Genomic DNA, 25,822 nt, shown 5'->3' on the forward strand with positions numbered 1-25,822 from the left:
GGAGGCATGCGGACGGACGGACGGACGGACGGACGGACAGGGGAGTCGTATTGCCTCGGTCACAGAGATATGGAACAGCAGTAGAAGGACACTGACCCTTCCGGGCCAACCAGCTTCCCACCTCCTCCACCTCTTGCTTCCCACCCCCATCCCTGCACCCCCACCTCACCCCCTCCTTGCCCTCCCCCCCAGGCCCCTCAGGGCCTGCCCCCCGGGGTCAGCACCCCCCGGGGCAGGAGCTGATGGTGCACTCAGCCGCCCGTGGCACCTCGGATGGAGCCTTCAGAGCCCCCCAGGGCAGGCTCCCCGCTGGCTGTTTGCTGCTGGAGGGGATCAGAGCAGGGCTGGAGCCGTGGGTGATGTCTTGGGGGGGGGGGGGGAGGAGGGAGGGAGGTGCACCCCAAAGCGTGGCAGAGGGCAGGGGGACAGCCCAGGGGGTGCTGGGCAGCATCTACATGGCAGGGCTGGCAGCAGGCAGGGGAGAAGGAGCCCCCTCCCTCCCCCCCCGACCCTGCTGCACCTCTCGGGGTGGGGGCTGGGGAGATCTGGCTGCCGGCCTCCCCCTGCTGGTGGAGCTGGCAGCTGGAGCTGCTGGGGGGGGGGCAAGCAAAGCTCCCTGGGGAGAGCAGCCCAGGGGGGCATGCATGGCCCAGCCCTGGGAAAGCTTCTCTCTGCCTGGGGAGGGCAGCCTCGAGGGAATGCATGTCCCAGCCTCGGGGGGGAAGCAGCCCTGGGCTCTGAAGAGAGCAGTCCTTGGGGAAAGCATGGCCCAGCCTTGGAAGGAGCATCCCTGGCCTTTGGAGAGACTATCCCAGTGGGAAAGCATGGCCCAGGCTTGGGAGGAGCATCCCTGGGCTTTGGAGAGACTATCCCAGTGGGAATGCATGTCCCAGGCTTAGGGAGAGCATCCCTGGGCTTTGGAGAGACTATCCCAGTGGGAATGCATGGCCCAGGCTTAGGGAGAGCATCCCTGGGCTTTGGAGAGAAGAACATCCTTGAGGGAATGCATGTCCCAGCCTTGGAACAAGAATCCCTCTGCTTTGGGAATTGCCCTGGGGAATGCAGCCTTTGACCTCAGGGGGAGCAACCCTGGGCTTTGGGGAGAGCAGCCCTGTGGGAAGGCAGGTGCCAGCCTTGGGGACTGCAGCCCTTGGCCCTGGGGACTGCAGCCCTTGGCCTCGGGGACAGCATCCCTCCACCGTGGGCAGAGCATCCCTCAGGGCACACAGCCTTCCACCTTGGAGAAGGCATCCCTCAGAGTGAGCATCCTTCAGGGAAGGCAGCCCCCAGGGAAGGCAGCCCCCAGGGACAGCAGCCCCCAGGGACAGCAGCCCCCAGGGACAGCCTCCCTCGCCGGGGCGCTGTCTGCATCCAGCCAGGGCTCAGGAGAAGGTGACCACCTCACCCTGGGGGTAGCTGGAAGAGAGGACATCTTGGCAGGTATCTGCAACTGAAGACACAAGGGGTTAATTAACCACAGCCTTAGACAGGCTCCCATCAGCTGCCCGTGGAGGAAGAGGAGGGAGACTGAGCTCTGCAGCTCCCCGAGGGGAGGTTGCAGCCCGGTGGGGGTTGGTCTCCTCTCCCAAGGAACAAGCGATAGGAGAGGAGGAAACGGCCTCAAGTTGCCCCAGGGGAGGCTTAGGCTGGACAGCAGCAGAGATTTCTCCCCTGAAAGGGTTCTCAAAGCCTGGCCTAAGCCCGCCCCGGGAGGTGGTGGAATGCCCATCCCTGGAGGGGTTTCAAAGCTGCAGAGCTGTGCTGCTGAGGGCCAGGGTTCAGCCCCAGCCTTGGCAGAGCCACAGAATGGAGGAGGGGAGGAGCTGAAAGGTCTGTTCCAGCCTCTGGGATCCCAGGGACCCCCCAGCTTGGCAGGGGGAGGCTAACTGAGTAACCACGAAGTGAAACAGCCTGCTCCAGAGGGGGGGAATGAAGCTAGAGGGGGAGAATGCAGCTGCTAGAGGGGGGGGGAATGCAGCTGCTAGGAGGGGGGGAATGCAGCTGCCAGGAGGGGGGGAAATGCAGCTGCTAGGAGGGGGAGAATGCAGCTGCTAGAGGGGGGGGGGGAAATGCAGCTGCTAGGAGGGGGGGAAATGCAGCTGCCAGGAGGGGGGGAAATGCAGCTGCCAGGAGGGGGGGAATGCAGCTGCCAGGAGGGGGGGAATGCAGCTGCCAGGAGGGGGCTGAAATGCAGCTGCCAGGAGGGGGCTGAAATGCAGCTGCCAGGAGGGGGGGGAAATGCAGCTGCTAGGAGGGGGGGTGAAATGCAGCTGCCAGGAGGGGGGGAATGCAGCTGCCAGGAGGGGGCTGAAATGCAGCTGCTAGAGGGGGGGAAATGCAGCTGCTAGAGGGGGGGAAATGCAGCTGCTAGGAGGGGGGGGGGAAATGCAGCTGCTAGAGGGGGGGAAATGCAGCTGCTGGGGGGGGGGGGAAATGCAGCTGCTAGGGGGGGGGGGGAAATGCAGCTGCCAGGAGGGGGGGTGAAATGCAGCTGCCAGGAGGGGGGGAATGCAGCTGCTAGGAGGGGGGGAATGCAGCTGCCAGGAGGGGGCTGAAATGCAGCTGCTAGAGGGGGGGAAATGCAGCTGCTAGAGGGGGGGAAATGCAGCTGCTAGGAGGGGGGGGGAAATGCAGCTGCCAGGAGGGGGGGAATGCAGCTGCCAGGAGGGGGCTGAAATGCAGCTGCTAGAGGGGGGGGAAATGCAGCTGCTAGAGGGGGGGGGAAATGCAGCTGCTAGAGGGTGGGGAAATGCAGCTGCTAGAGGGGGGGAAATGCAGCTGCTGGGGGGGGGGAAATGCAGCTGCTAGAGGGGGGGGAATGCAGCTGCTGGGGGGGGGGGAATGCAGCTGCCAGGAGGGGGAGAAATGCAGCTGCCAGGAGGGGGGGAAATGCAGCTGCCAGGAGAGGGGGGAAATGCAGCTGCCAGGAGGGGGCTGAAATGCAGCTGCCAGGAGGGGGGGGAAATGCAGCTGCCAGGAGGGGGGGAAATGCAGCTGCTAGAGGGGGGGAAATGCAGCTGCCAGGAGGGGGGGAAATGCAGCTGCCAGAGGGGGGGAAATGCAGCTGCTAGAGGGGGGGAAATGCAGCTGCTAGAGGGGGGGAAATGCAGCTGCTAGAGGGGGGGGAAATGCAGCTGCCAGGATGGGGGGAAATGCAGCTGCTAGAGGGGGGGAAATGCAGCTGCTAGAGGGGGGGGAAATGCAGCTGCTAGAGGGGGGAAAATGCAGCTGCTGGGGGGGGGGGGGGAATGCAGCTGCTAGTCCTTCAGCAAACCAGGGCAAAAAGTGGTTTTGAAAGGCCTGGGAGGAGACCCAGGGCTGGAGAGCTGAGCAAAGGTTCAGCAGGAGAAACCTTGCCCTGGAGCTGAGGCAATTGGGAGGATCCCAGTGAAGGATCCCCCAGGGCTTGGAAGGGAGCTCAGGAGCTGATCCAGACCAAGCCCTCAGGCAGGGCAGGACCCCCCCCAGAGCAGGCCACCCAGGAGGGCAGCCCCCTCCTCCCAGGAAGCTGCTCTGGGCCCAAACCTCCCAAGCCAGATGTCCCAAAGCCAAGCCTGCTGCATTAATAGCCTGCAGTGCTGTTGGCTTCGCTCTCTCTCTCTCCTCTCCCTCTCTTCCCTCTCCTTATCATTGAATTAATTACCATTGATTGGAGCTCTGAGTCACCCCAGCATCCATTTGCCAGGTCAGGCAGTGCCTGATCCACCCCACAAGGCACAGAGCTGCCCTCTTCCATCCAGGGATTCTGGATGCAGCTCCTGACCTGGCTGCCTCCTGACCTGAGCAGCTCCTGAGCTGGCTTCCACCCACCCACAGCAGCAGCCTGGGGTCCAGCCTTGCCCATGCACGAGGCAGGGGCTGGCAGAGCTCCTGCCTGCTGCTTCAATCACCCTGCTGGAGGCTTCTCCCTCCAGGAGCCAAAGCACAGCTCCAAAAGTGCCTTCTTTCCACCAAGATAAAGATCTCATCCCCCATCCAGAGAGGCTGTGGAGGCTCCAAGCCTGGAGGTGTTCAAGGCCAGGCTGGATGAGGGGACAGACTGGGGAGAGCATCCCTGGGCTGTCCCTGTGGACATTGCAGCTCCTCAGCCAGGATTCTATGATCCTGGGTGAGCAGTGCCCTGCTCTGGAGGCTTTTCAGAGCCCCACAGCCCAGAAACCCCTCAGGATTAAAGTCCCCTGGGATTAAAGTCCCCTGGGATTAAAGTCCCCTGGAATTAGAGTCCCTTGGTCTTAATGTCCTTTAGGATTAAAGTCCCTTGGCCTTACAGTCCCCAGGGCTTGCAGGAGAGTCCTCCACCTCCCTGCCTGCACCAATGAACCAGTTCAGGAGACCCAGCAGCAGCCCACAGCAGCAGCCTGGGGTCCAGCCTTGCCCATGCACGAAGCAGGGGCTGGCAGAGCTCCTGCCTGCTGCTTCAATCACCCTGCTGCAGGCTTCTCCCTCCAGGAGCCAAAGCACAGCTCCAAAAGTGCCTTCTTTCCACCAAGATAAAGATCTCATCCCCCATCCAGAGAGGCTGTGGAGGCTCCAAGCCTGGAGGTGTTCAAGGCCAGGCTGGATGAGGCCCTGAGCAACCTGGGCTGGTGGGAGGTGTCCCTGCCCATGGCAGGGGGTTGGAACTGGATGAGCTTTAAGGTCCCTTCCAACCTAACCCATCCTATGACTGTGAGGGGACAGACTGGGGAGAGCATCCCTGGGCTGACCCTGTGGACATTGCAGCTCCTCAGCCAGGATTCTATGATCCTGGGTGAGCAGTGCCCTGCTCTGGAGGCTTTTCAGAGCCCCACAGCCCAGAAACCCCTCAGGATCAGGGTCCCCTGGGAGTAAAGTCCCCTGGGATTAGAGTCCCTTGGTCTTAATGTCCTTTGGGATTAAAGTCCCTTGGGCTTACAGTCCCCAGGGCTTGCAGGAGAGTTCTCCACCTCCCTGCCTGCAACCATGAACCAGTTCAGGAGACCCAGCAGCAGCCCACAGCAGCAGTTTGAGGTCCAGCCTTGCCCATGCACGAAGCAGGGGCTGGCAGAGCTCCTGCCTGCTGCTTCAATCACTCCCTGTGAGCAGCTAAAGGCTGTGGGCAGGGTGCGAAACCTTCCCCCTCGGGGCGATCGATCTGCCGGGGGCACGGCTCAGCTTTCAGCTCCCATCTCCTGCTGCCCTGTTCCAAGGCACTCCGGGTGCAAGCTCCTGGACCTGCTGCCCACATCCTCCAGGGACCTGCCTCGGCAAGCAGCTCCCCAGCCCCGGCAAGCAGCTCCCCAGCCCCGGCAAGCAGCTCCCCAGCCTCGGCAAGCAGCTCCCCAGCCCCGGCAAGCAGCTCCCCAGCCCCGGCAAGCAGCTCCCCAGCCCCGGCAAGCAGCTCCCCAGCCCCGGCAAGCAGCTCCCCAGCCCCGGCAGACGGAAAGCAAAGCAGCAGCAGAGCCAAGCACCTTAGCACCACTGAGAAGGAACAACAGCAGCCAAGGACCTGGATTGGTCCTGGATTGGAGGTTTGGCCTCTGCAGTGCCCAGTGAAGGGCAGGATCACTTCCCTGCCCCTGCTGCCCACACCATTTCTCATCCAGGCCAAGGTGCTGGTGGCCTTCTTGCTCCCCTGTGCACACTGCTGGCTTCACCTTCACACCTGAGATGTTTTGCACTGGGACATCAGCTTCCCCTGCTTGGGGCAGGGGGCAATTTCCCACTGCAAACCCACCCTGATCAGTTCCAGAGTGGTGTGGGTTGGATGGGGCTGGTCCTGTAGTCAACCCCCATGCTCCCACTTCTGTCCCCAGCTTTCTTCCAGGACCCTTGAAGCATCCCCAACCCCTTCCTAGGGCAAGGCAGGAGGCTTACAGCAGCCCCTCCCCAAGATCCTGATCCTGTGACCCCCCCTCTCACCCCCAACCCCTCCCTTGGCCAAGGCAGGAGGCTTACAGCAGCCCCCCCAGATCCCCAGGCTTTGCTGTGGTGCTGCCAAGCACAGAGCCAGGCTCTCCCCAGCCTCAGCAGCCAACATTTCTCCTTCTCTCCACTCTCAATCTGCCTCTTTCACCCCCCCCCACCCCCCTTGGCCTTTCACAACAGGACCCAAAACTCTGTCCCCAGCTTTCTCCCAGGCTCCTTGAGGCACTGCAAGGCCACCAGGAGCTCTCCCTGGAGCCTTCTCCTCTCCAGGCTGCACAACCCCAACCCTCTCAGCCTGGGCTCCCAGCAGAGCCCTTCCAGCACTGCTGTGGCCTCCTCTGGCCCTGGCTGTGCTGAGGGCTCCAGAGCTGCCCCAGCACTGCAGGGGAGGGCTCAGCAGGGCACAGCAGAGGGGCAGAATCCCCTCCCTGCCCCTGCTGCCCACCCTGCTGGGGCTCAGCCCAGGCCAGGCTGGGGCTGGCAGCGCTCAGTGCCAGCTCCTGGCCAGCTCTGCGCCCCCAGCACCCCCCAAGTCCTCCTGCTCTGGGGTGAAGGGCACTGCCTGCCCATCTCAAGGGACCACAGCAAGGCAGGGAGGCTCTGAGGAGGCCAGAGCCAAAGGCAGCAGCCAGCTGCACCTCCTGAGCTGTGAGGAGCAGAGCTGCTGCCCTGGGAAGCTGCAGAGCTGCAGAGCCACCTCCTGCCTTGAGCAGCCTCCCCCCGAGGCACTGAGCTGCTGCTGAGCCTTGGGCCAGCACCGTGCTGCCAGCAGGCTGCTTCCCCCTGCCCTCCCCAGAGGCAAAGGCTGCTTTGGAGGCATTGGAACAAGCTGCCCAGGGAGGTGGTGGAGACTCCAGCCCCTGAGGGGGCAGCTGGGGAGGGCTTGGAGATGTTCCTGATGCTGCTTCCAGCTTGCAGCTCTCAGAGGTCTTTCCAACCTTCCTGATTCTGGTTCCAGCTTGCACCTGCAACTCTCAGAGATCTTTTCCAACCTGCAGCTCTCAAAGGTCTTTTCCAGCCTTCCTGATTCTTTGGAGGCATTGGAACAAGCTGCCCAGGGAGGTGGTGGAGACTCCAGCCCTGGAGGTGGCAGCTGGGGAGGGCTTGGAGATGTTCCTGATTCTGGTTCCAGGTTGCACTGGGAGCTCTCAGAGGTCTTTCCCAACCTTCCTGATTCTATTTCCAGCTTGCACTTGAAGCTCTCAGAGGTCTTCTCCAACCTGGAGCTCTCAGAGGTCTATCCCAACCTTCCTGATTCTGGTTCCAGCTTGCATCTCCCAGAGGTCTTTCCCAACTTTCCTGATCCTGTTTCCAGCTTGCACCTGCAGCTCTCAGAGGTCTTCTCCAGCCTGCAGCTCTCAGAGGTCTTCTCCTACCTTCCTGATCCTGTTTCCAGCTTGCACCTGCAGCTCTCAGAGGTCTATCCCAACCTTCCTGATTCTGGTTCCAGGTTGCAGCTCCCAGAGGTCTTTCCCAACCTTCCTGATTCTGGTTCCAGCTTGCACCTGCAGCTCCCAGAGGTCTTTCCCAACCTTCCTGATCCTGCTTCCAGCTTGCACCTGCAGCTCTCAGAGATCTTTTCCAACCTTCTTGATTCTTTGGAGGCATTGGAACAAGCTGCCCAGGGAGATGGTGAAGACTCCATCCCTGGAGGTGGCAGCTGGGGAGGGCTTGGAGATGTTCCTGATTCTGGTTCCAGGTTGCACTGGGAGCTCTCAGAGGTCTTTTCCATCCTGCAGCTCTCAGAGGTCTTTCCCAACCTTCCTGATTCTATTTCCAGCTTGCACTTGAAGCTCTCAGAGGTCTTCTCCAACCTGGAGCTCTCAGAGGTCTTCTCCAGCCTGCAGCTCTCAGAGGTCTATCCAAACCTTCCTGATTCTGGTTCCAGCTTGCATCTCCCAGAGGTCTTTCCCAACTTTCCTGATCCTGCTTCCAGCTTGCACCTGCAGCTCTCAGAGGTCTATCCCAACCTTCCTGATTCTGGTTCCAGGTTGCAGCTCCCAGAGGTCTTTCCCAACCTTCCTCATTCTGGTTCCAGCTTGCACCTGCAGCTCTCAGAGGTCTTTTCCAACCTGCAGCTCTCAGAGGTCTTTTCCAACCTTCCTGATTCTTTGGAGGCATTGGAACAAGCTGCCCAGGGAGATGGTGAAGACTCCATCCCTGGAGGTGGCAGCTGGGGAGGGCTTGGAGATGTTCCTGATTCTGGTTCCAGGTTGCACTGGGAGCTCTCAGAGGTCTTTCCCAGCCTGCAGCTCCCAGAGGTCTTTTCCATCCTGCAGCTCTCAGAGGTCTTCTCCAACCTGCAGCTCCCAGAGGTCTATCCCAACCTTCCTGATTCTGGTTGCAGCTTGCAGCTCCCAGAGGTCTTTCCCAACCTTCCTGATTCTGGTTCCAACCTGCAGCTCCCAGAGGTCTTTCCCAACCTTCCTGATCCTGCTTCCAGCTTGCACCTGCAGCTCTCAGAGGTCTTTTCCATCCTGCACCTCCCAGAGGTCTTTCCCAACCTTCCCGATTCCCTTTCCCCCCCTCCCCGCCCCCCCTTCCTCCCCCTCCCCTGTCCCAGCCTCTGCCCCCGCAAGCCACCAGCGCCTCCCCCTCGCCCCCTGCCGTTTGCCCAGGGCTTCCTGAGCCTCCTTTTACCTTTGCCTCTTCTGGGTGGAGGCTGAACCTAAGGCTGAGCTTGCCCGGGCTGGAGGTACCCAAGCACCAGACTGGGAGCTGGGAGGTTGCTATTTATAAGCTCAGCTGCCTCTTATTTTGCATCTGCCTCTGCTCCCTGCCTGTGCCTCGGCAGCAGGGGCAGGGGGCTGGGAGCTGCTTTTAGGGGGTTTATGTAATGTTATTTGTTTGTATTTATAGAGAGGGTTTTGTTGGGGGCTGGGGGAGGGGAGCTGGCTGCTTTTGGGCTGTTTCTGCTTTATTGCCATTAAATAAAGCACTGAGGATTTAGCAGCTTGCTTCCTTGCTTGCTTGGTCCCTCTCTCCCCCTCTCCCCCCCCCCCCCCCCTCCTTCCTGGCAGTGCTGCTGGGGGAGAGCCAGCAGCGAGGCTGCTTCTGGGCAGAGCAATTACTCTCCTGACATCTTCACCTCCTGCCCAGCTGCCTGAGAGCCTTTTTTCTCTTCCCCTCAGCCCCTTCCAGGGCATCTCCCAAGGAGCAGAGGCAGCGGTGTGCCCCCAGCCAGCTCTGCACAGCAGCCCAGGGATGGGAGCAGCAGCAGCAGGGAGCTCATCCTGCCCTGTGCTCAGCACTGCTGAGGCCACAGCTGGAGTCCTGTGGCCAGCTCTGGGCTCCTCAGGGCAGGAAAGAGGTTGAGCTGCTGGAAGGTGTCCAGAGAAGGGCAACAAAGCTGGGGAGGGGTCTGGGGCACAGCCCTGGGAGGAGAGGCTGAGGGAGCTGGGGTTGCTTAGCCTGCAGGAGAGGAGGCTCAGGGGAGACCTTCTTGCTCTCTGCAACTCCCTGCAGGGAGGTTGGAGCCAGGTGGGGGTTGGGCTCTTCTCCCAGGCACCCAGCAGCAGAACAAGAGGACACAGTCTCAAGCTGTGCCAGGGGAGGGTTAGGCTGGCGGTGAGGAGAAAGTTCTTCCCAGCAAGAGAGATTGGCCCTGGGGATGTGCTGCCCAGGGAGGTGGTGGAGTCCCCATCCCTGGAGGTGTTTAGGAAGAGCCTGGCTGAGGCCTTTGGTGCCATGGTTGGGTTGATCAGATGGTGCTGGGGCATGATCTCCAAGGTCTCTTCCAACCTGGTTAATTCCCTTCCCTTCCCTTCCCTTCCCTTCCCTTCCCTTCCCTTCCCTTCCCTTCCCTTCCCTTCCCTTCCCTTCCCTTCCCTTCCCTTCCCTTCCCTTCCCTTCCCTTCCCTTCCCTTCCCTTCCCTTCCCTTCCCTTCCCTTCCCTTCCCTTCCCTTCCCTTCCCTTCCCAGCAGTACCACAGCAGAGACACTTTGAAGCTCACACTCAGCTCCTCTCCCCTGCTGCCCAACCTCCCAGTCACAGGGACCTTAAAGCTCATCCAGCTCCAACCACCCTGCCATGGGCAGGGACACCTCCCCCCAGCCCAGGCTGCTCAAGGCCTCATCCAGCCTGGCCCTGAGCACCCCCAGGGAGGAAGCAGCCACAGCCTCCCTGGGCAGCCTGTGCCAGAGCCTCCTCAGCCTCACTCAAGAATCTCTTCCTCATCTCCAGTCTCAATCTACCTCCCACCCAACACCTCCAAGCCCTCCCCAGCTGCCCCCTCAGGGGCTGGAGTCTCCACCACCTCCCTGGGCAGCTTGTTCCAATGCCTCCAAAGCAGCCTTTGCCTCTGGGGAGGGCAGGGGGAAGCAGCCTGCTGGCAGCACGGTGCTGGCCCAAGGCTCAGCAGCAGCCTCATCCAACCTGGCCTGGAGGGGACCTCCACAACCTGCCTGGCCTGGAGGGAGGATGGAGAGATGGATGCAAGGACTGAGGCAAGAGGGCAGCCCAATGGATGCAGCCTCTCAGATCCCATTCCCCCAAGCCAAGACACTGCCCCCATCCCATGGCACACTCCACACTCCAGGCTGGGATGGCAGCAGTCAGCTCCCTCCCCTGGCAGCCCTCACTCCCCAGCAGCTGGCTTTGGGGTTTTTGCTTCCATTTCCAGCTGGGGGCTGAGGCAGCTGCCCCCCACCCCCTCCCCACCCCCTCCCAGTGATTTATTCACTGCAACCTGGCTGCCTCCTGCTGCCTTCCCCCTGGGCTGGAACCTGCTCCCCTCCCCAGCTCCCTAACACACAGAGAGGCAGCTGGGAGGAGATCTGGGGGAAGGTTGGGATAGTCTTGCTCTATTCTTATCCTCTTCTCCAGGCAGCCAAATTTGGCCACTCTGGGAGATGAAAAAACCCTCAGCTGCAGAGAGAGAGCTTCAGGGATCTGCTGCTCAGAGCCACCACAGCTCCTGCTGGGGCAGGCCCAAGGGGGGATGGTTTGGAACTGAAAGAGGCAGATTCAGAGTGGAGAGAAGGGAGAAAGGTTTGACCCTGAGGGTGGGGAGAGCCTGTGCCAGGCTGCCCAGAGAGCTGGGAGCTGCCCCAGGGCTGGCACCAGTGCAGGGCAGGTTGTGTGGGGCTGGGAGCAGCCTGCTGGGGCTGGGGATGTCCCTGGGGGCTGCAGAGGGTTGGGCTGGAGGAGCTCTGAAGCTCCCTTCCCACCCAAACCACTCTGATTCTATGCTTCCCTGACCCTGCTTTAGGACCAGATGACCTCCAGCATTCCCTTCCAGCTCCAACCATGCTCTCTCCTCTCCTAGCTGGCTTGTGTCGACCTCTCCTAGCTGGCTTGGCTCAACCTCTCCTAACTGGCTTGGGTCAACCTCTCCTAGCTGTCTTGGCTCAGCCTCTCCTAGCTGGCTTGGGTCAACCTCTCCTAGCTGGCTTGGGTCAACCTCTCCTACCTGGCTTGGGTCAGCCTCTCCTAGCTGGCTTGGGTCAACCTCTCCTACCTGGCTTGGGTCAGCCTCTCCTAGCTGGCTTGGGTCAACCTCTCCTACCTGGCTTGGGTCAACCTCTCCTAGCTGGCTTAGCTCAGCCTCTCCTAGCTGGCTTGGCTCAGCCTCTCCTAGCTGGCTTGGGTCAACCTCTCCTAGCTGGCTTGGGTCAGCCTCTCCTAGCTGGCTTGGGTCAACCTCTCCTAACTGGCTTGGGTCAACCTCTCCTAGCTGTCTTGGCTCAGCCTCTCCTAGCTGGCTTGGTTCAACCTCTCCTAACTGGCTTGGGTCAACCTCTCCTAGCTGTCTTGGCTCAGCCTCTCCTAGCTGGCTTGGTTCAACCTCTCCTAACTGGCTTGGGTCAACCTCTCCTAGCTGGCTTGGGTCAACCTCTCCTAACTGGCTTGGGTCAACCTCTCCTAACTGGCTTAGCTCAGCCTTTCCCAGCTGACTTGGGTGGATGACCTCCAGCATTCCCTTCCAGCTCCAACCATGCTGCCAGGGATCAGGACAGCAGCTCAGAGCCAACCCAGCTCCCCTTAGAACCTTCTCCAGGGCAATTAACCTCCCCAGAACCCAAAGGGGATCTCTGGACCTGAGGCTGCCTCTGCTCCAGGCTTAACCCTCTGCTGTCAGCCACTCAGCCTTTGGGCTTCAGGGCTCAGAACCTCTGCTCAAGGGGACCAGAACCTCTGCCTCATGAAGGGACCTGGGGGTCCATGACCCCACCTCAAGCTCCCAACCTGATTTGTTCCCCTCCCCATCCCCCCAACTCCTTCAGCCCCCCAAAATCCCTTGCTGAGGAGAAGGCAGGGAGGAAGAGGAGGAAGCTGTGCTGGGTTTACACCAGTGTGAAAGGACCTGGGGGCTCCATGAAGGGACCTGAGGGCTCCATGCATGGACTTGGGGGCTCCATGAGGGGACCTGGAGGCTCCATGAAGGGACCTGGGGGCTCCACGAAGGGACCTGGGGGCTCCATAGAGGGACTTGGAGTCTCCATGAAGGGACCTGGGGCCTCCCTGACCCCACCTCAAGCTCCCAACCTGATTTGTTCCCCTCCCCATCCCCCTTCCTGCTGCAGCCCCCCCAAAACCCCTTGCTGAGGAGAAGGCAGGGAGGAAGAGGAGGAAGCTGTGCTGGGCTTTACACCAGTTGGGAGCCTCCCACTGAATTCCCTTGGCCTCCCTTTTGGGGCTGGGAGCTTCTGGAGGAGCTTTTTGGCACATTAGTCATCCCTGCTCCTCCCCAGTTGCATAACTCCCCTGCTAAAAACTGCAGCAGCAGCAGCAGCAGCTCCCTGGCAGCTCCCAGCCAGCCCTCCCTGCTCCAGAGGGGAGGAAGGGGGCTGGGGAGGGGGGCAGGGGGGAGTCCACCAAGAGGTTTCCACACCAGGAGACCAGCTCTGGTGGTTGGATGGGATGAAGGGCTTGGGGGGAGTCCACCAATGGTCTCCACACCAGGAGACCAGCTCTGGTGGTTGGATCAGCTGAAGGGCTTGGGGGGAGTCCACCAATGGTCTCCACACCAGGAGACCAGCTCTGGTGGTTGGATCAGCTGAAGGGCTTGGGGGGAGTCCACCAATAGTCTTCACACCAGGAACCAGCTCTGATGGTTGGATGAGAGGAAGGTTTTCTGGGAGTCCACCAAGAGATCTCCACACCAGGAAACTATCTCTGGTGGTTGGATGAGATGAAAGTTCTTGGGGGTCCACCAATGATCTCCACACCAGGAACCAGCTCTGGTGGTTGCATGAGATGAAGGACCTGGGGGGAGTCCACCAATGGTCTCCACACCAGGAACCAGCTCTGGTGGTTGGATGAGATGAAGGTTTTTGGAGGTCCACAAAGAGATTTCCCCATTGGGAAGCCAGCTCTGGGGGTTGGATGAGATGAAGGCTTTTGGGGGGTCCACCAATGGTCTCCACACCAGGAAACCAGCTCTGGTGATTGGATGAGCTGAAGGGCTTGGGGGGAGCCCAGCATTGATCCCCACACTAGAAACCAGCTCTGGTGGTTGGATGAGCTGAAGGGCTTGGGGGGAGTCCAGCATTGATCCCCACACTAGGAACCAGCTCTGGTGGTTGGATGAGCTGAAGGACCTGGGGGGAGTCCATCAATGATCTCCACACCAGGAACCAGCTCTGGTGGTTGGATGAGATGAAGGACCTGGGGGGAGTCCACCAGTGGTCTCCACACCAGGAACCAGCTCTGGTGGTTGGATGAGATGAAAGTTCTTGGGGGTCCACCAATGATCTCCACACCAGGAACCAGCTCTGGTGGTTGGATGAGATGAAAGTTCTTGGGGGTCCACCAATGATCTCCACACCAGGAACCAGCTCTGGTGGTTGGATGAGATGAAAGTTCTTGGGGGTCCACCAATGATCTCCACACCAGGAACCAGCTCTGGTGGCTGGATGAGCTGAAGGGCTTGGGGGGAGTCCCTCAAGGGTTTTCCACACTCAGAAGCCAGCTCTGGTGGTTGGATCAGCTGAAGGTTTTGGGGGGGAGCCCACCAAGGGTTTTCCACACCAAGAAACCAGCTCTGGTGGTTGGGTGAGCTGAAGGGCTCGGGGGGAGTCCAGCATTGATCCCCACACTAGGAACCAGCTCTGGTGATCAGATGAGCTGAAGGGCTTGGAGGGAGTCCACCAAGGGTTTTCCACAGTAGGAAACCAGCTTGGGAGGTCCACCAATGATCTTCACACCAGGAACCAGCTCTGGTGGTTGGATGAGCTGAAGGTTTTGAGGGGGAGCCCACCAAGAGATTTCCCCATTGGGAAGCCAGCTCTGGTGGTTGGATGAGATGAAGGACCTGGGGGGAGTCCAGCATTGATCCCCACACTAGGAACCAGCTCTGGTGGTTGGATGAGATGAAGGTTTTGGGGGTCCACCAATGACTTCCACACCAGGAAGCCAGCTCTGGTGGTTGGATGAGCTGAAGGGCTTGGGGGGAGTCCATGAAGAGATTTCCACACCAAGAACCCAGCTCTGGTGGTCAGGCTTTGGGAGCCTGGTGTGGGGAAAGGAGAGGGATGGGATGGGATGGATGGGATGGGATGGGATGGGATGGGATGGGATGGGATGGGATGGGATGGCATGGGATGGCATGGCATGGCATGGCATGGCATGGCATGGCATGGCATGGCATGGCATGGGATCTCTCTGCATCTGTGGCTGCATCTGCTCCAGGGTAAATCCTCTGCTGTCAGAGACTCAGACTTTGATGCTGGAGCCTCCTAGCAGGGATCAGAACATCTGCTCAAGGGCAGCAGAACATCTGTCTGAGGGACTTGAGCTCTTTAACCTGGAGAAGACAGAGAGGAGATCTCAAGCAACCCTGCCCAGGGTGGAGGGATTGGGACTGGCTGATCTTCAAGGTCCCTTCCCCCCTGTCCTAGGATTCTATGACCTTATCAGTGCTGCTCAATAGCTCAGCTCTGGGGGCTGAGCCTCCTGCTCTGCCTCTCCTGCAAGAGGCAGGGCAGCAGAGCTGGGGTTTCATGCCTGGCTCAGCCCCAAAGGCAAAGGATGCCCTTGGCTAAATCATTCATGAGCCTCAGACCACTGAAAGCACAGAGGGTGACCTTCCCCTTCAGGCAGGCTGGGGCCATTCCAGCTCCTCCTGCTCAGAGAGGAGCCTGCTCCAACGGGGAGGACTCACCAGGACTCAATGCCACCACCCCCACCCCACTGCCCAGCCCCTGGGAGGGTTCTGGGGGAGGGGGGAGCCATGAAGCCCCCCAGGCTGCCTCAGCTCTTTGGTGTGGGAACACACTTGGAGCACAGCAAGCCACAGGAATGCAGACTCCAATCACTGCCAACCAATCACCACCGCGGCACAGGGCTCACAAACCACCCCCAGGACACCCTGGGCACCCTGCAGCTCAGCCTCATTCCTCCCCCTCCCCCCACAAAGCCAAACAAATCCCAGGCCCAGCACCAGGTCTCTGCTGTCAACCCTGCACCGAGATCCAGCTCCCAGCACCGAGGGTTTCCCCCACCCCCACCCCCCTTTTCCACTCCCCTTTGGCTCTGGCTGGGGGCAAGGGAAGAGAGGAAGCAAAGAAAGGAAGCAAAAGAAAAGGCAAAAGCTTCTTCCCAGCCCTGTGTAGGACTCTGAGGGGGTTGGTTTGGAGATGTGGTGACTGACTCCTCCTGGCAGCTCCTTCAGCTCGGTGAGGAGGGGGGGGAAAAAAACCCCCAAGGCAGACAAGATCCTGAAGCATCTCCACTCTGGATCTGCCTCCTCCAGTCCCAGAACCATCAGCCCTTCTCCTGCCAGCCCAGGCCCTGCTCAGAAGTCTGTCCCCCAGCAGCCTGGCCTTGTGCAGCACCTCCTGCACGGTGGCAGTGTCGCTGCAGGAGGCTAAATCCTTCTCCCCACCCAGGGAAGCTGAGGAGCCCTGGGAAGGAGAAAGAGGATCCCAGCTGCAGGAGCTGCTAAAATCCATCCTGCAGGGTGCAGCTGCTCAAGGGGACTGCAACATCTGGGTGGGGAAGGAAGGCTGAGAGCCCCTGGGGCTGAGAGCCTGGAGCAGAGCAGCCCCAGAGGGGAGCTGAGCTCCTCTGTGCTGTGACAAATCACACCAAGCCCAGGAGACCTGGATGGCCTTTACAGGTCCCTTCCAACCCAACCCAACCCAACCCATTCCTGTGGGTCTGTGAATTCCTCCTCCCTCACCCAGCAGCTCTGCAAGGAGTGGAACCCAACAGCCTCATCCCTTGGGTCCAGGGGGTGGGGGGAATGAGTCTGGGGGGGAGCCCTTCATCCATCTGTGGGAGCCTCAGAGCCTCCAGAGAATCAGAGAATCAACCAGGCTGGAAAAGACCTCAGAGCTCAGCAAGTCCAAGCTGTCCCCCAGCACCTCCTGACAACCAAACCCTGGCTCCCAGTGCCACAGCCAAGCCCCTCCTGAACACCTCCAGGGATGGGAACTCCACCACCTCCCTGGGCAGCACATCCCAAGGGCCAACAACTCTCTCTGGGAAGAACTTCCTCCTCCCCTGGCACAGCTTGAGACTGTGTCTTCTTGTTCTGCTGCTGGGTGCCTGGCAGAAGAGCCCAACCCCCACCTGGCTCCAACCTCCCTTCAGGGAGCTGCAGAGAGCAAGAAGGTCTCCCCTGAGCCTCCTCTCCTGCAGGCTAAGCAACCCCAGCTCCCTCAGCCTCTCCTCCCAGGGCTGTGCCCCAGACCCCTCCCCAGCTTTGTTGCCCTTCTCTGGACACCTTCCAGCAGCTCAACCTCTTTCCTGACCTGAGGAGCCCAGAGCTGGCCACAGGACTCCAGCTGTGGCCTCAGCAGTGCTGAGCACAGGGCAGGATGAGCTCCCTGCTGCTGCTGGCCACACTCTGCCTGCTGCAGGCCAGGCTGCCCTTGGCCTTCTTGGCCCCCTGGGCACACTGCAGGCTCCTGTTCAGCTGCTCTCCCCCACTCCCCCCAGGTCCCTCTCTGCCTGGCTGCCCTCAGCCACTCTGCCCCCAGCCTGCAGCACTGCCTGGGGTTGCTGTGGCCAATGTGTAGAACCCAAAGACACAGAGAAGCAGCAGGGTGCAGGGAATCAGCAGGAGTTGGACAGAAAGAGGCACAGAACAAGAGGGGAAGCCACTGCTGGGCAGGGAACAGAGGTTTATTCATCTGATGCCTCCAGAAGCTTGAGGCTGTTCTTCCAACAGGAGAAGAGAAAGAGAGAAGCCCTCAAATCCCAGGAACTCAGCCACTTCCAGCAGGATGCTACAGGGCTGCAGGAGTCAACAGCCTCCTCCTTGCAGCTCCACCACCCTTCAGCCCCACTGCAAGCAGCCCCAGGGGAAGCAGGGAGGGCCTCGACCCCCAGGTGGCAACCACAGTCTGCTGGATGCTGGCCCAGCTGGGTTAGGATGGGAGAAGGCTTTGAGGTCAAAGGGTTGGGGAGGGGGATGGAGGGGGAGAGAATCAACCCCACCTAGCTCCAGGGATTGCCCCAAACAGGTGGCCATGAGACAGCTTCAGTGGAGACCTTATGGGTCCTGCAAAAGCAGGCAAGGAGCAGGGAGCATGGAGGCAGCCTTGGGCTGGAGGAGATCAGAGAACCAGAGGATTGGCAGGGCTGGAAGGGAGCTCAAGGCTCAGGCAGCTCCAAGCCCCTGCCATGGGCAGGGACACCTCACACCACAGCAGGTTGCTCACAGCCACCTCCAGCCTGGCTGCAAACACCTCCAGGCAGGAGGCTTCCACCACCTCCCTGGGCAGCCTGTGCCAGGCTCTCACCACCCTCATGGGCAACAACTTCTTCCTAATCTAAATCCCCAATCAACATCCCCCTGTCCCATCTCCACATCCCCCTCCCCCATCTCCACATCCCCCTCTCCCATCTCCACATCCCCCTGTCCCATCTCTACATCCCCCTCTCCCCCATCTCTACATCCCCCTCTCCCCCATCTCCACATCCCCCTCTCCCCCATCTCCACCTCCCCCTCTCCCATCTCCACATCCCCCACTTCCCCATCTCCAAGAGCATTTTGGACTCTTCCCCTTCGTTGCTGAAGCCAAGGCAAGGCCAAGGTGGGTGGGAGGCACCCAGACAGCCCTGGGGCCATGGAGCATGGAGGGGCCATGGGCAGAAAGCCCCACGGGGAGGGCTGGTGCCAGCAGCACTGCCTCAGGGCTGGGATCAGCCAGGGCTGCACTTAGAGGGATTGGAATCAGCCAGGGGAGAGGCTGGCAAGAAAAAGCAGCAAGAGGCTGCCTGGAGCTGGGCCAAGGTGAGGACACCTCCAGCCTGGCTGCAAACACCTCCAGGCAGGAGGCTGCCACCACCTCCCTGGGCAGCCTGTGCCAGGCTCTCACCACCCTCCTGGGGAAGAGCTTCTTCCTCACAGCCAATCTGTATCTCCCCACTCCTAGTTCTGCTCCATCCCCCCCAGCCCTATCACTCTGTGAGGTCAGAACCTGCTCCCCGGGGCCGGGGAGGTCCCAGCTGGGTCTGCCCTGGGAGCCAGCAGCCTGGTGGGGGCGGTGGGGGGCAGGGGACGGAGCGGCGGGACGGAGCCGAAGCAGGGTGGCTGAGCCGGCTGGCAGGCTAGAGGATGGAGGGGACGGGAGAGCAGGGCTGCTGCAGAGGGCAGGGGGAGCTGCAGCGGGAGGGGAGGGGGGCCAGGCCCAGCGGGGGTCCTGCCACACCATCTATGCTGCTCAGGCTTCGGGATTTTCCATAGCCTTGGGGGGAGAAAAGGGACAGGTTAGAGCCCAGCAGCCTCCTCCCCTCTTGCTTGGAGGAACTAAGAGCCCCCAAAGGTGAGCACCACCCAGCCCCCCTCCCCCCTCCCCAAACTCTCCCCCCCTCCCCCAAATCCACCCCCCTCAAAAAGGGATTCGAGAAAGGCTTTTGGAGGGCACCCAAACTCCTGCTGATCCTCCAGAGCTTCCCCTCCTTTCCCCCTCATCCAGCTGAGCAGTGCTGGCTGAATCCAGGACTCCAGAGTCAATACTGGGAGAGCAAATTGGTCTGGAGGGGGAGGGAGAGGGGGAGGGGGGGGACATCGGGTTTTGCTTCCCAAATTGCTCTGGATGAGGAATGAGTCTGGGAAGTTCGTGGGCTGAAGCAAAGGGAGGAAGGAGGAGGGAGGGGAAGCAGCAGAACTCAAACAAAGATGGGATCGGGAAGGAGCTATTCCCACAGCTCCGCTTCTGAAGCCAGCTGGAGCAGCAAGCTGCTGCTGACACCTTCCTGCCTGCAGAGGAGCAGGTAGCAGAGAGGCAGAGAGTGCCTTAGGGTGGAAGGGACCTCAGAGAGAGAATCAGAGAATCAAGCAGGTAGGAAAAGACCTCAGGGCTCAGCAAGTCCAAGCTGTCCCCCAGCACCTCCTGACAGCCACACCATGGCTCCCAGTGCCACAGCCAAGCCCCTCCTGAACACCTCCAGGGATGGGGACTCCACCACCTCCCTCCAGCACATCCCCAGGGCCAATCTCTCTGGCTGGGAAGAACTTTCTCCTCACCTCCAGCCTAAACTTCCCCTGGCACAGCTTGAGACTGTGTCCTCTTGTTCTGCTGCTGGGTGCCTGGCAGAAGAGCCCAACCCCCACCTGGCTCCAGCCTCCCTGCAGGGAGTTGCAGAGAGCAAGAAGGTCTCCCCTGAGCCTCCTCTCCTGCAGGCTAAGCAACCCCAGCTCCCTCAGCCTCTCCTCCCAGGGCTGTGCCCCAGACCCCTCCCCAGCTTTGTTGCCCTTCTCTGGACACCTTCCAGCAGCTCAACCTCTTTCCTGCCCTGAGGAGCCCAGAGCTGGCCACAGGACTCCAGCTGTGGCCTCAGCAGTGCTGAGCACAGGGCAGGATGAGCTCCCTGCTGCTGGCCACACTCTGCCTGCTGCAGGCCAGGCTGCCCTTGGCCTTCTTGGCCCCCTGGGCACACTGCTGGCTCCTGTTCAGCCATGGTCAAAGAGGCCTCTCAACTAGCCCAGGTTGCTCAAGGCCTCATCCAGCCTGGCCTTAAACACCTCCAGGCAGGGGACAGGAGCAGCCCTGCACATGAGAATGTGAGGTGCAAAGAGCAGCCCTGCTCCAAGGAGAGCCCTGGGAGCTGCTCTCCTGCTGCCTGAACCTTGCAAGGGAAATGAAGGATGCTCTTGGTCATGGTCAGGTGGAATCACAGACTGCAGCAGGTTGGAAGGGACCCTCCAAGGTCATCTTGTCCAACCCCCCCTGCAGCCAGCAGGGACTCCTCCAACCGGAGCAGGCTGCCCAGGGCTGTATCAAGCCTGACCTTGAATGTCTGCAGGGATGGGGCCTCAACCACCTCCCTGGGCAGCCTGTGCCAGTGGCTCCCTGTGCAGAACTCCCTCCTGCTGTCCAACCTCAGCCTCTCCTGCTGTCCAACCTCAATCTCTCCTGCTCCACTCTCAAACCCCTGCCCCTTGTCCTATCCCCTCAGCCCCTGCCCAGCTTGCCTGTGGGGCCCCTTCAGACACCGAGCTGCAGCTGTGGACGTTGGGATGTTGAGCTGCTGTCCCCCTGCATCCTGTCCCCACAAACCCTTAGGAGCACCCCCACCCCATGCCCCTCACCCAACCTTCCTGCAGGACCCCCTCACATATTGAGCTGCACCTATGGAGGTCTCCCCCAGAGCTCTTCTCCAGGCTGAACAACCTGCGTGGGGGATGTGGGGCAGGCTGTGGATGAGGTCTACCTGGACCTCAGCAAGGCCTTTGACACTGTCCCCCACAGCAAACTGCTGTCTAAGCTGTCAGCCCCTGGCTTGGACAGCAGCGCTCTGAGCTGGGTCAGGAACTGGCTGGAGGCTGAGCCCAGAGGGTGGTGGTGAATGGTGCCACAGCCAGCTGGCAGCCAGGCACCAGTGGGGTGCCCCAGGGAGCAGTGCTGGGCCCCAGCCTCTTTAACATCTTCATTGATGATCTGGCTGAGGGCATTGGGTCCATCAGCAGTGAATTTGCAGATGACACCAGAGGTGATCTGCTGGAGGGCAGAGAGGCTCTGCAGAGGGACCTGGACAGGCTGGGCAGAGGGGCAGAGGCCAAGGGCAGGAGATTGAACACAGCCAAGTGCCAGGGGCTGCACTTTGGCCACAGCAGCTCCAGGCAGTGCCGCAGGCTGGGGGCAGAGTGGCTGAGAGCAGCCAGGCAGAGAGGGACCTGTGGGTAGTGGTTGATGGTAGGCTGAACATGAGCCTGCAGTGTGCCCAGGCAGCCAGGAGGGCCAAGGGCATCCTGGCCTGCATCAGGAACAGTGTGGCCAGCAGGAGCAGGGAGGTCATTCTGCCCTGTGCTCAGCACTGCTGAGGCCACACCTCAAGTACTGTGTCCAGTTCTGGGCCCCTCAGCTTAGGAAGGAGGTTGACTTGCTGGAGCTGGGGTTGCTTAGCCTGGAGAGGAGGAGGCTCAGGGGAGACTTTATTACTCTCTACAACTCCCTGAAGGGAGGCTGGAGCCAGGTGGGGGTTGGGCTCTTCTCCCAAGCAAGCAGCACTAGAACAAGAGGACACAGTCTCAAGCTGTGCCAGGGGAGGCTTAGGCTGGAGGTGAGGAAGAAGCTCTATACAGAGAGAGTGATTGCCCATTGGAATGGGCTGCCTGGGGAGGTGGTGGAGTCCCCATCCCTGGAGGTGTTCAGGAGGAGACTTGATGGGGTGCTGGGTGCCATGGGTTAGTTGTTTAGGTGGTGTTGGATTGGTTGATGGGTTGGACTTGATGATCTTGAAGGTCTCTTCCAACCTGGTCTATTCTATTCTATTCTACTCTATTCTATTCTATTCTATTCTATTCTATTCTATTCTATTCTATTCTATTCTATTCTATTCTTCTCTATTCTATTCTACTCTATTCTATTCTACTCTACCCTATTCTATTCTACTCTACCCTATTCTACTCTACTCTATTCTATTCTATTCTACCCTATTCTATTCTATTCTATTCTATTTTATTCTATTCTATTCTATTCATCCAGCCCCACCGCGGCCGCTGGCATCGTCCCGATGGGAGCGACTCCCACGGTCGGGCTCTGCCTTGCCCGCGGGCGGCGAACAGCTCCGGGGGCAGGGAAGAGCTCCGCCGGCGGCGGCGACCAGCTCCGGCGGGCAGCGGAGAGCTCCCGGAGGGCAGCGGAGAGCTCCCGGAGGGCAGCGGAGGGCTCCCGGAGGGCAGCGGAGGCGGCAGCCAGCTCCGGCGGGCAGCGGAGAGCTCCCGGAGGGCAGCGGAGAGCTGCGGAGGCGGCGGAGCGGCTGCGTGCGCAGCGAGGGGCGGCGGGAGGAAGCTCCCTGACAGCAGAAAAACAAAGTGATGGATGGGTCCTACAGCAGAGCCGAGCTGGGCAGCCAGCCCCGCAGCCCTGCGGGGAGTTAACGGTGCGGCTTCGGCTCCGTCTGAAAGCGCCGAGGGCGGCGGCCGGGCCGGCCGGGAGCCCCCGGGCTCGGATCGGGAGGCGGCGCAGCGATGGCAGCGTCGCCGCCGCCACCACCTTCCCCTCCCTGGGGGATGCCGAGACGCGAGCAGCACGGGAGCACGGAATTGGTTGGGTTGGAAGAGAGCTTTAAGGTGGCTGAATCCAAGCCTTAAGCCAGCGCTGCCGAGGGCGCCGCCGGAGCGTGGCACTCAGCGCCGCATCCAAACCCCTCCGGGGATGGAGGCTCCACCGCTGCCCCTGGGCAGCCTGGGCCAGGCCTGGACAGCCCTCAAGGGGAGGAAATTGTTCCTCATGGCCAAGCTGAACTTCACCTGGGGCAACTTAAGGCCATTTCCTCTCGTCCTAGGGAGAAGAGGCCAACCCCCACCTGGCTCCAGCCTCCTTTCAGGGAGCTGAACAGAGCAATGAGGTCTCCTCTCAGCCTCCTCTTCTCCAGGCTGACCGACCCCTCAGCTGCTCCTCCCCAGCCCTGTTCTCCAGACCCTTCCCAACCTTCATTGCCCTTCTCTGGCCCTGCTCTAACATCCTTCTTGGAGTGAGGGCCCCAAAACCGAGCCCAGGATTGGAGGGGTGGCCTCATCCTCTGCAAGAGGCTCCAGACCTCTTTCAATCTGGTTTTTATCCTTAACCACCACCCCCCCCCCCCCATCTTTTCCTAATCCTTGCCCCACCACAGCAGCTTGCAGGGAGGCAATGGAGTTGCCACCTGCTCCCCAAGGAGGCACAGCTCCTCCAGCTCCCAGGCAGGTCCAGGGGACAGAGGGTGCTCTGCCCAAACCTGTTGCTGACTTCAGCAAAGCTTCTCCAGCTCCTGCAGTGGCAGCAGGCACAGACTCAGGCCCCCGAGGAGAAGAGCAATTTCCTTATTTACTCCTTGGCAGGAGGCCACACAGCAAAAGCAAGAGCAGCCCTGAGTGGGGAGGAGCCCCAGCCTCAACTGGAGACGTTTCCCTCCTCCAGCAGCTGATGCAAAGCTCCTCTGCTCCCCCCAGATAACCCCCAGAACCCACAGCAGGCTCGCCTCTGAGCTAAGCTTTGCTCTTGCCCTGGGATTGCTGAGCTGCTGTGGAGAGCTCCTGCACTTCCCCTACCCCTCCCTGAGCCACCAGTTGAGATGCAGCCTGGCCCTGAAAGCTTGAGCAAGAAATCCACCACCAAAACAAGCTGGCAGTGAGGTGGGATGGGGTCAGGGCTTGCTGGATGCTGCCTTGGTGATGCAGGGACCTGCTGAAGTGGTTCAGCACTTCACGAGGCCTCTTTGCCCTCCTGCTCAGGTCACTGAACAGTAAAGGATGGAGATGGGCAGAGGAATCAGGCTGCCAGGTGGGATTAGGCTGCACACCCCCAGCTCCCTCAGCCTGGCCTCACAGCAGAGCTGCTCCAGCCCTTGGATCATCTTTGTGGCCTCCTCTGGCCTCACTCCAGCAGCTCTGTGTCCTCCTTCTGCTGGGGACACCAGAGCTGGAGGCAGGATTGGAGGGGAGGTCTCAGCAGAGCAGAGTCAAGGGGCAGAATCCCCTCTCTTGCCCTGCTGCCCATGGAGGGGAGGTTGGAGCAGATGATCCCTGAGGTCCCTTCCAACCTCAGCCATCCTGGGATTCCATCCTCAAGTCTCAAGCATCCCAGTTTGGGGCAGCACTTCCTAAAGATGCTTGGCTGCCCCAGGGCTCCTCCACAGGGAGACTCCAAGGGCAATCCCTGACCCAAGCCAAACACTTCATTTCCTCCCTCAGCTTGTCTGTGGGATCATGGAATCATTTAGACTGGAAAAGGTCTTTAGCTTCATCAAGTCCCAGCCTTAACCCAGCACTGCCCAGGGCACCACCAACCCATGGCCCTCAGCACCACAGCTCCAGGGCTTTCAAACCCCTCCAGGGCTGGGGACTCCACCACTGCCCTTGGGCAGCCTGGGCCAGGCCTGGACACCCTGAAGGGAGCAAACTGATCCTCATGGCCAACCTGAACCTCCCCTGGTGCAACCTTTTGTCCTGTCACTTGCTCCTTGGGAGAAAATACCAAGCCCAACCTGGCTTCAGCTTCCTTTCAGGGAGCTGTAGACAGCCAGGAGGTCTCTCCTCAGCCTCCTCTTCTCCAGGCTCAACAACCCCAGGTCCCTCAGCTGCTCCTCCCCAGACTTGTGTTCTAAACCCTAAGCCACAGTCCAGGGAAGGACCTCAGGACCCTATCCCTCAAAGCCATGATGGTTTTCCCATGAAGCTTCCAACCAGGTGACCTCTGAGGCTCCCTTCCACCAAGATAACCTTTAAGGATCCCTTCCAACAAGAGATATTTGAAGGTCCCTTCCAACCAGGTGACCTCTGAGGCTCCCTTCCACCAAGATGACCTTTAAGGCTCCCTTCTAACAAGATGGCCTTTGAAGGTCCCTTCCAACAAGATGATCCTTGAGGCTCCCTTCCAACCAGATAACCTTTAAGGCTCCCTTCCAACAAGAGATCTTTGAAGGTCCCTTCCAACAAGATGACCTTTGAGGCTCCCTTCCAACCAGATAACCTTTAAAGGTCCTTTCCAACAAGAGATCTTTGAAGGTCCCTTCCAACAAGATGACCTTTGAGGTTCTCTTCCACCAAGATGGCCTTTGAAGGTCCTTTCCAACAAGATAACCTTTGAGGCTCTCTTCCAACAAGATGACCTCTGAGGCTCCCTTTCACCAAGATAACCTTTAAGGGTCCCTTCCACCAAGATGACCTTTAAGGGTCCCTTCCAACAAGAGATCTTTGAAGGTCCCTTCCAACAAGGTGACCTCTGAGGCTCTCTTCCACCAAGATGACCTTTCAGAGTCCCTTCCACCAAGATGACCTTTAAGGGTCCCTTCCAACAAGAGATCTTTGAAGGTCCTTTCCAACAAGATAACCTTTGAGGCTCTCTTCCAGCAAGGTGACCTTTGAGGGCCCCTTCCAACAAGATAACCTTTGAAGGTCCCTTCCAACCAGGTGAGCTTTGAGGCTCTCTTCCACCCAGATGACCTTTGAGGCTCCCTTCCAACCAGGTGACCTCTGAGGGTCCCTTCCAGCCCAATGCCCCCTGTGACTCTGTGCTGGGGCAGTGTGTAAGCCCTGGGGAGGTGTTGCTGGGGACCTGTGGATGGTGACAGGCGAAGGCTGGTGGCTCCAGGCCCATGTGTGAGCTCAGACATGCTGTGAGCCAGCAGCAGATGGGGACAGGGTAGCAGGAGCAGGTGGCAGCACCCAGGAACGCCTGTGCTTGTTGATCACTCCTCTCCCTGCCCCCATGGAGCTTCTCCTTGCTCCCCCTCCCCAGCCCAGCAGCCCTGCTGCCTGCTCCTGCCAGTGTCCCACACTCAGGTCGTGGTCCTGAGCTACCAGCAGAGTGAAAATCAGCTGCAGGCTGCCCTGGGGTCTGCCAAGCAAGCCCAGAATGGTGCTGGAAGAGCTGAGCTGAGCTGCCAGGAGGCTGTCACAGAGCCCCAGCACGGTGAGGGTTGGAAGGGAGCTCTGGAGCTCATCCAGTCCAACCCCCCCTGCTCCAGCAGGGCTCCCACAGCAGCTTGCCCTGGGGCACAACGCCCAGAGGGGGGTTGGAAGCTCTCCAGAGAAGGCAAATCCCTTTCCCTCCCCTC

The 25,822-nt window shown here is 60.2% G+C and overlaps 1 protein-coding gene across 3 annotated transcripts in view; it reads right to left on the reverse strand.

The window, feature by feature from the left end:
• Positions 1 to 1,187: 1,187 nt before the first annotated feature.
• Positions 1,188 to 25,822, reverse strand: part of KCNC4 (potassium voltage-gated channel subfamily C member 4) — a 44,382-nt gene continuing 19,747 nt past the window's right edge. For 2 of the 3 annotated variants that reach the window (XM_054176552.1, XM_054176551.1), the window contains one exon: positions 18,351 to 18,525. In XM_054176552.1, coding sequence (XP_054032527.1) covers positions 18,389 to 18,525 — 137 coding nt within the window. In that variant the 3' untranslated portion in view covers positions 18,351 to 18,388. Of the gene's footprint in view, positions 1,451 to 18,350; positions 18,526 to 25,822 lie in introns of those variants that run through there. The other variant, XM_054176553.1, reaches the window with a different exon arrangement.

The sequence above is a fragment of the Dryobates pubescens genome, chromosome 35, assembly GCF_014839835.1.
Source record: "Dryobates pubescens isolate bDryPub1 chromosome 35, bDryPub1.pri, whole genome shotgun sequence".
NCBI classification, from domain to species: domain Eukaryota; kingdom Metazoa; phylum Chordata; class Aves; order Piciformes; family Picidae; genus Dryobates; species Dryobates pubescens.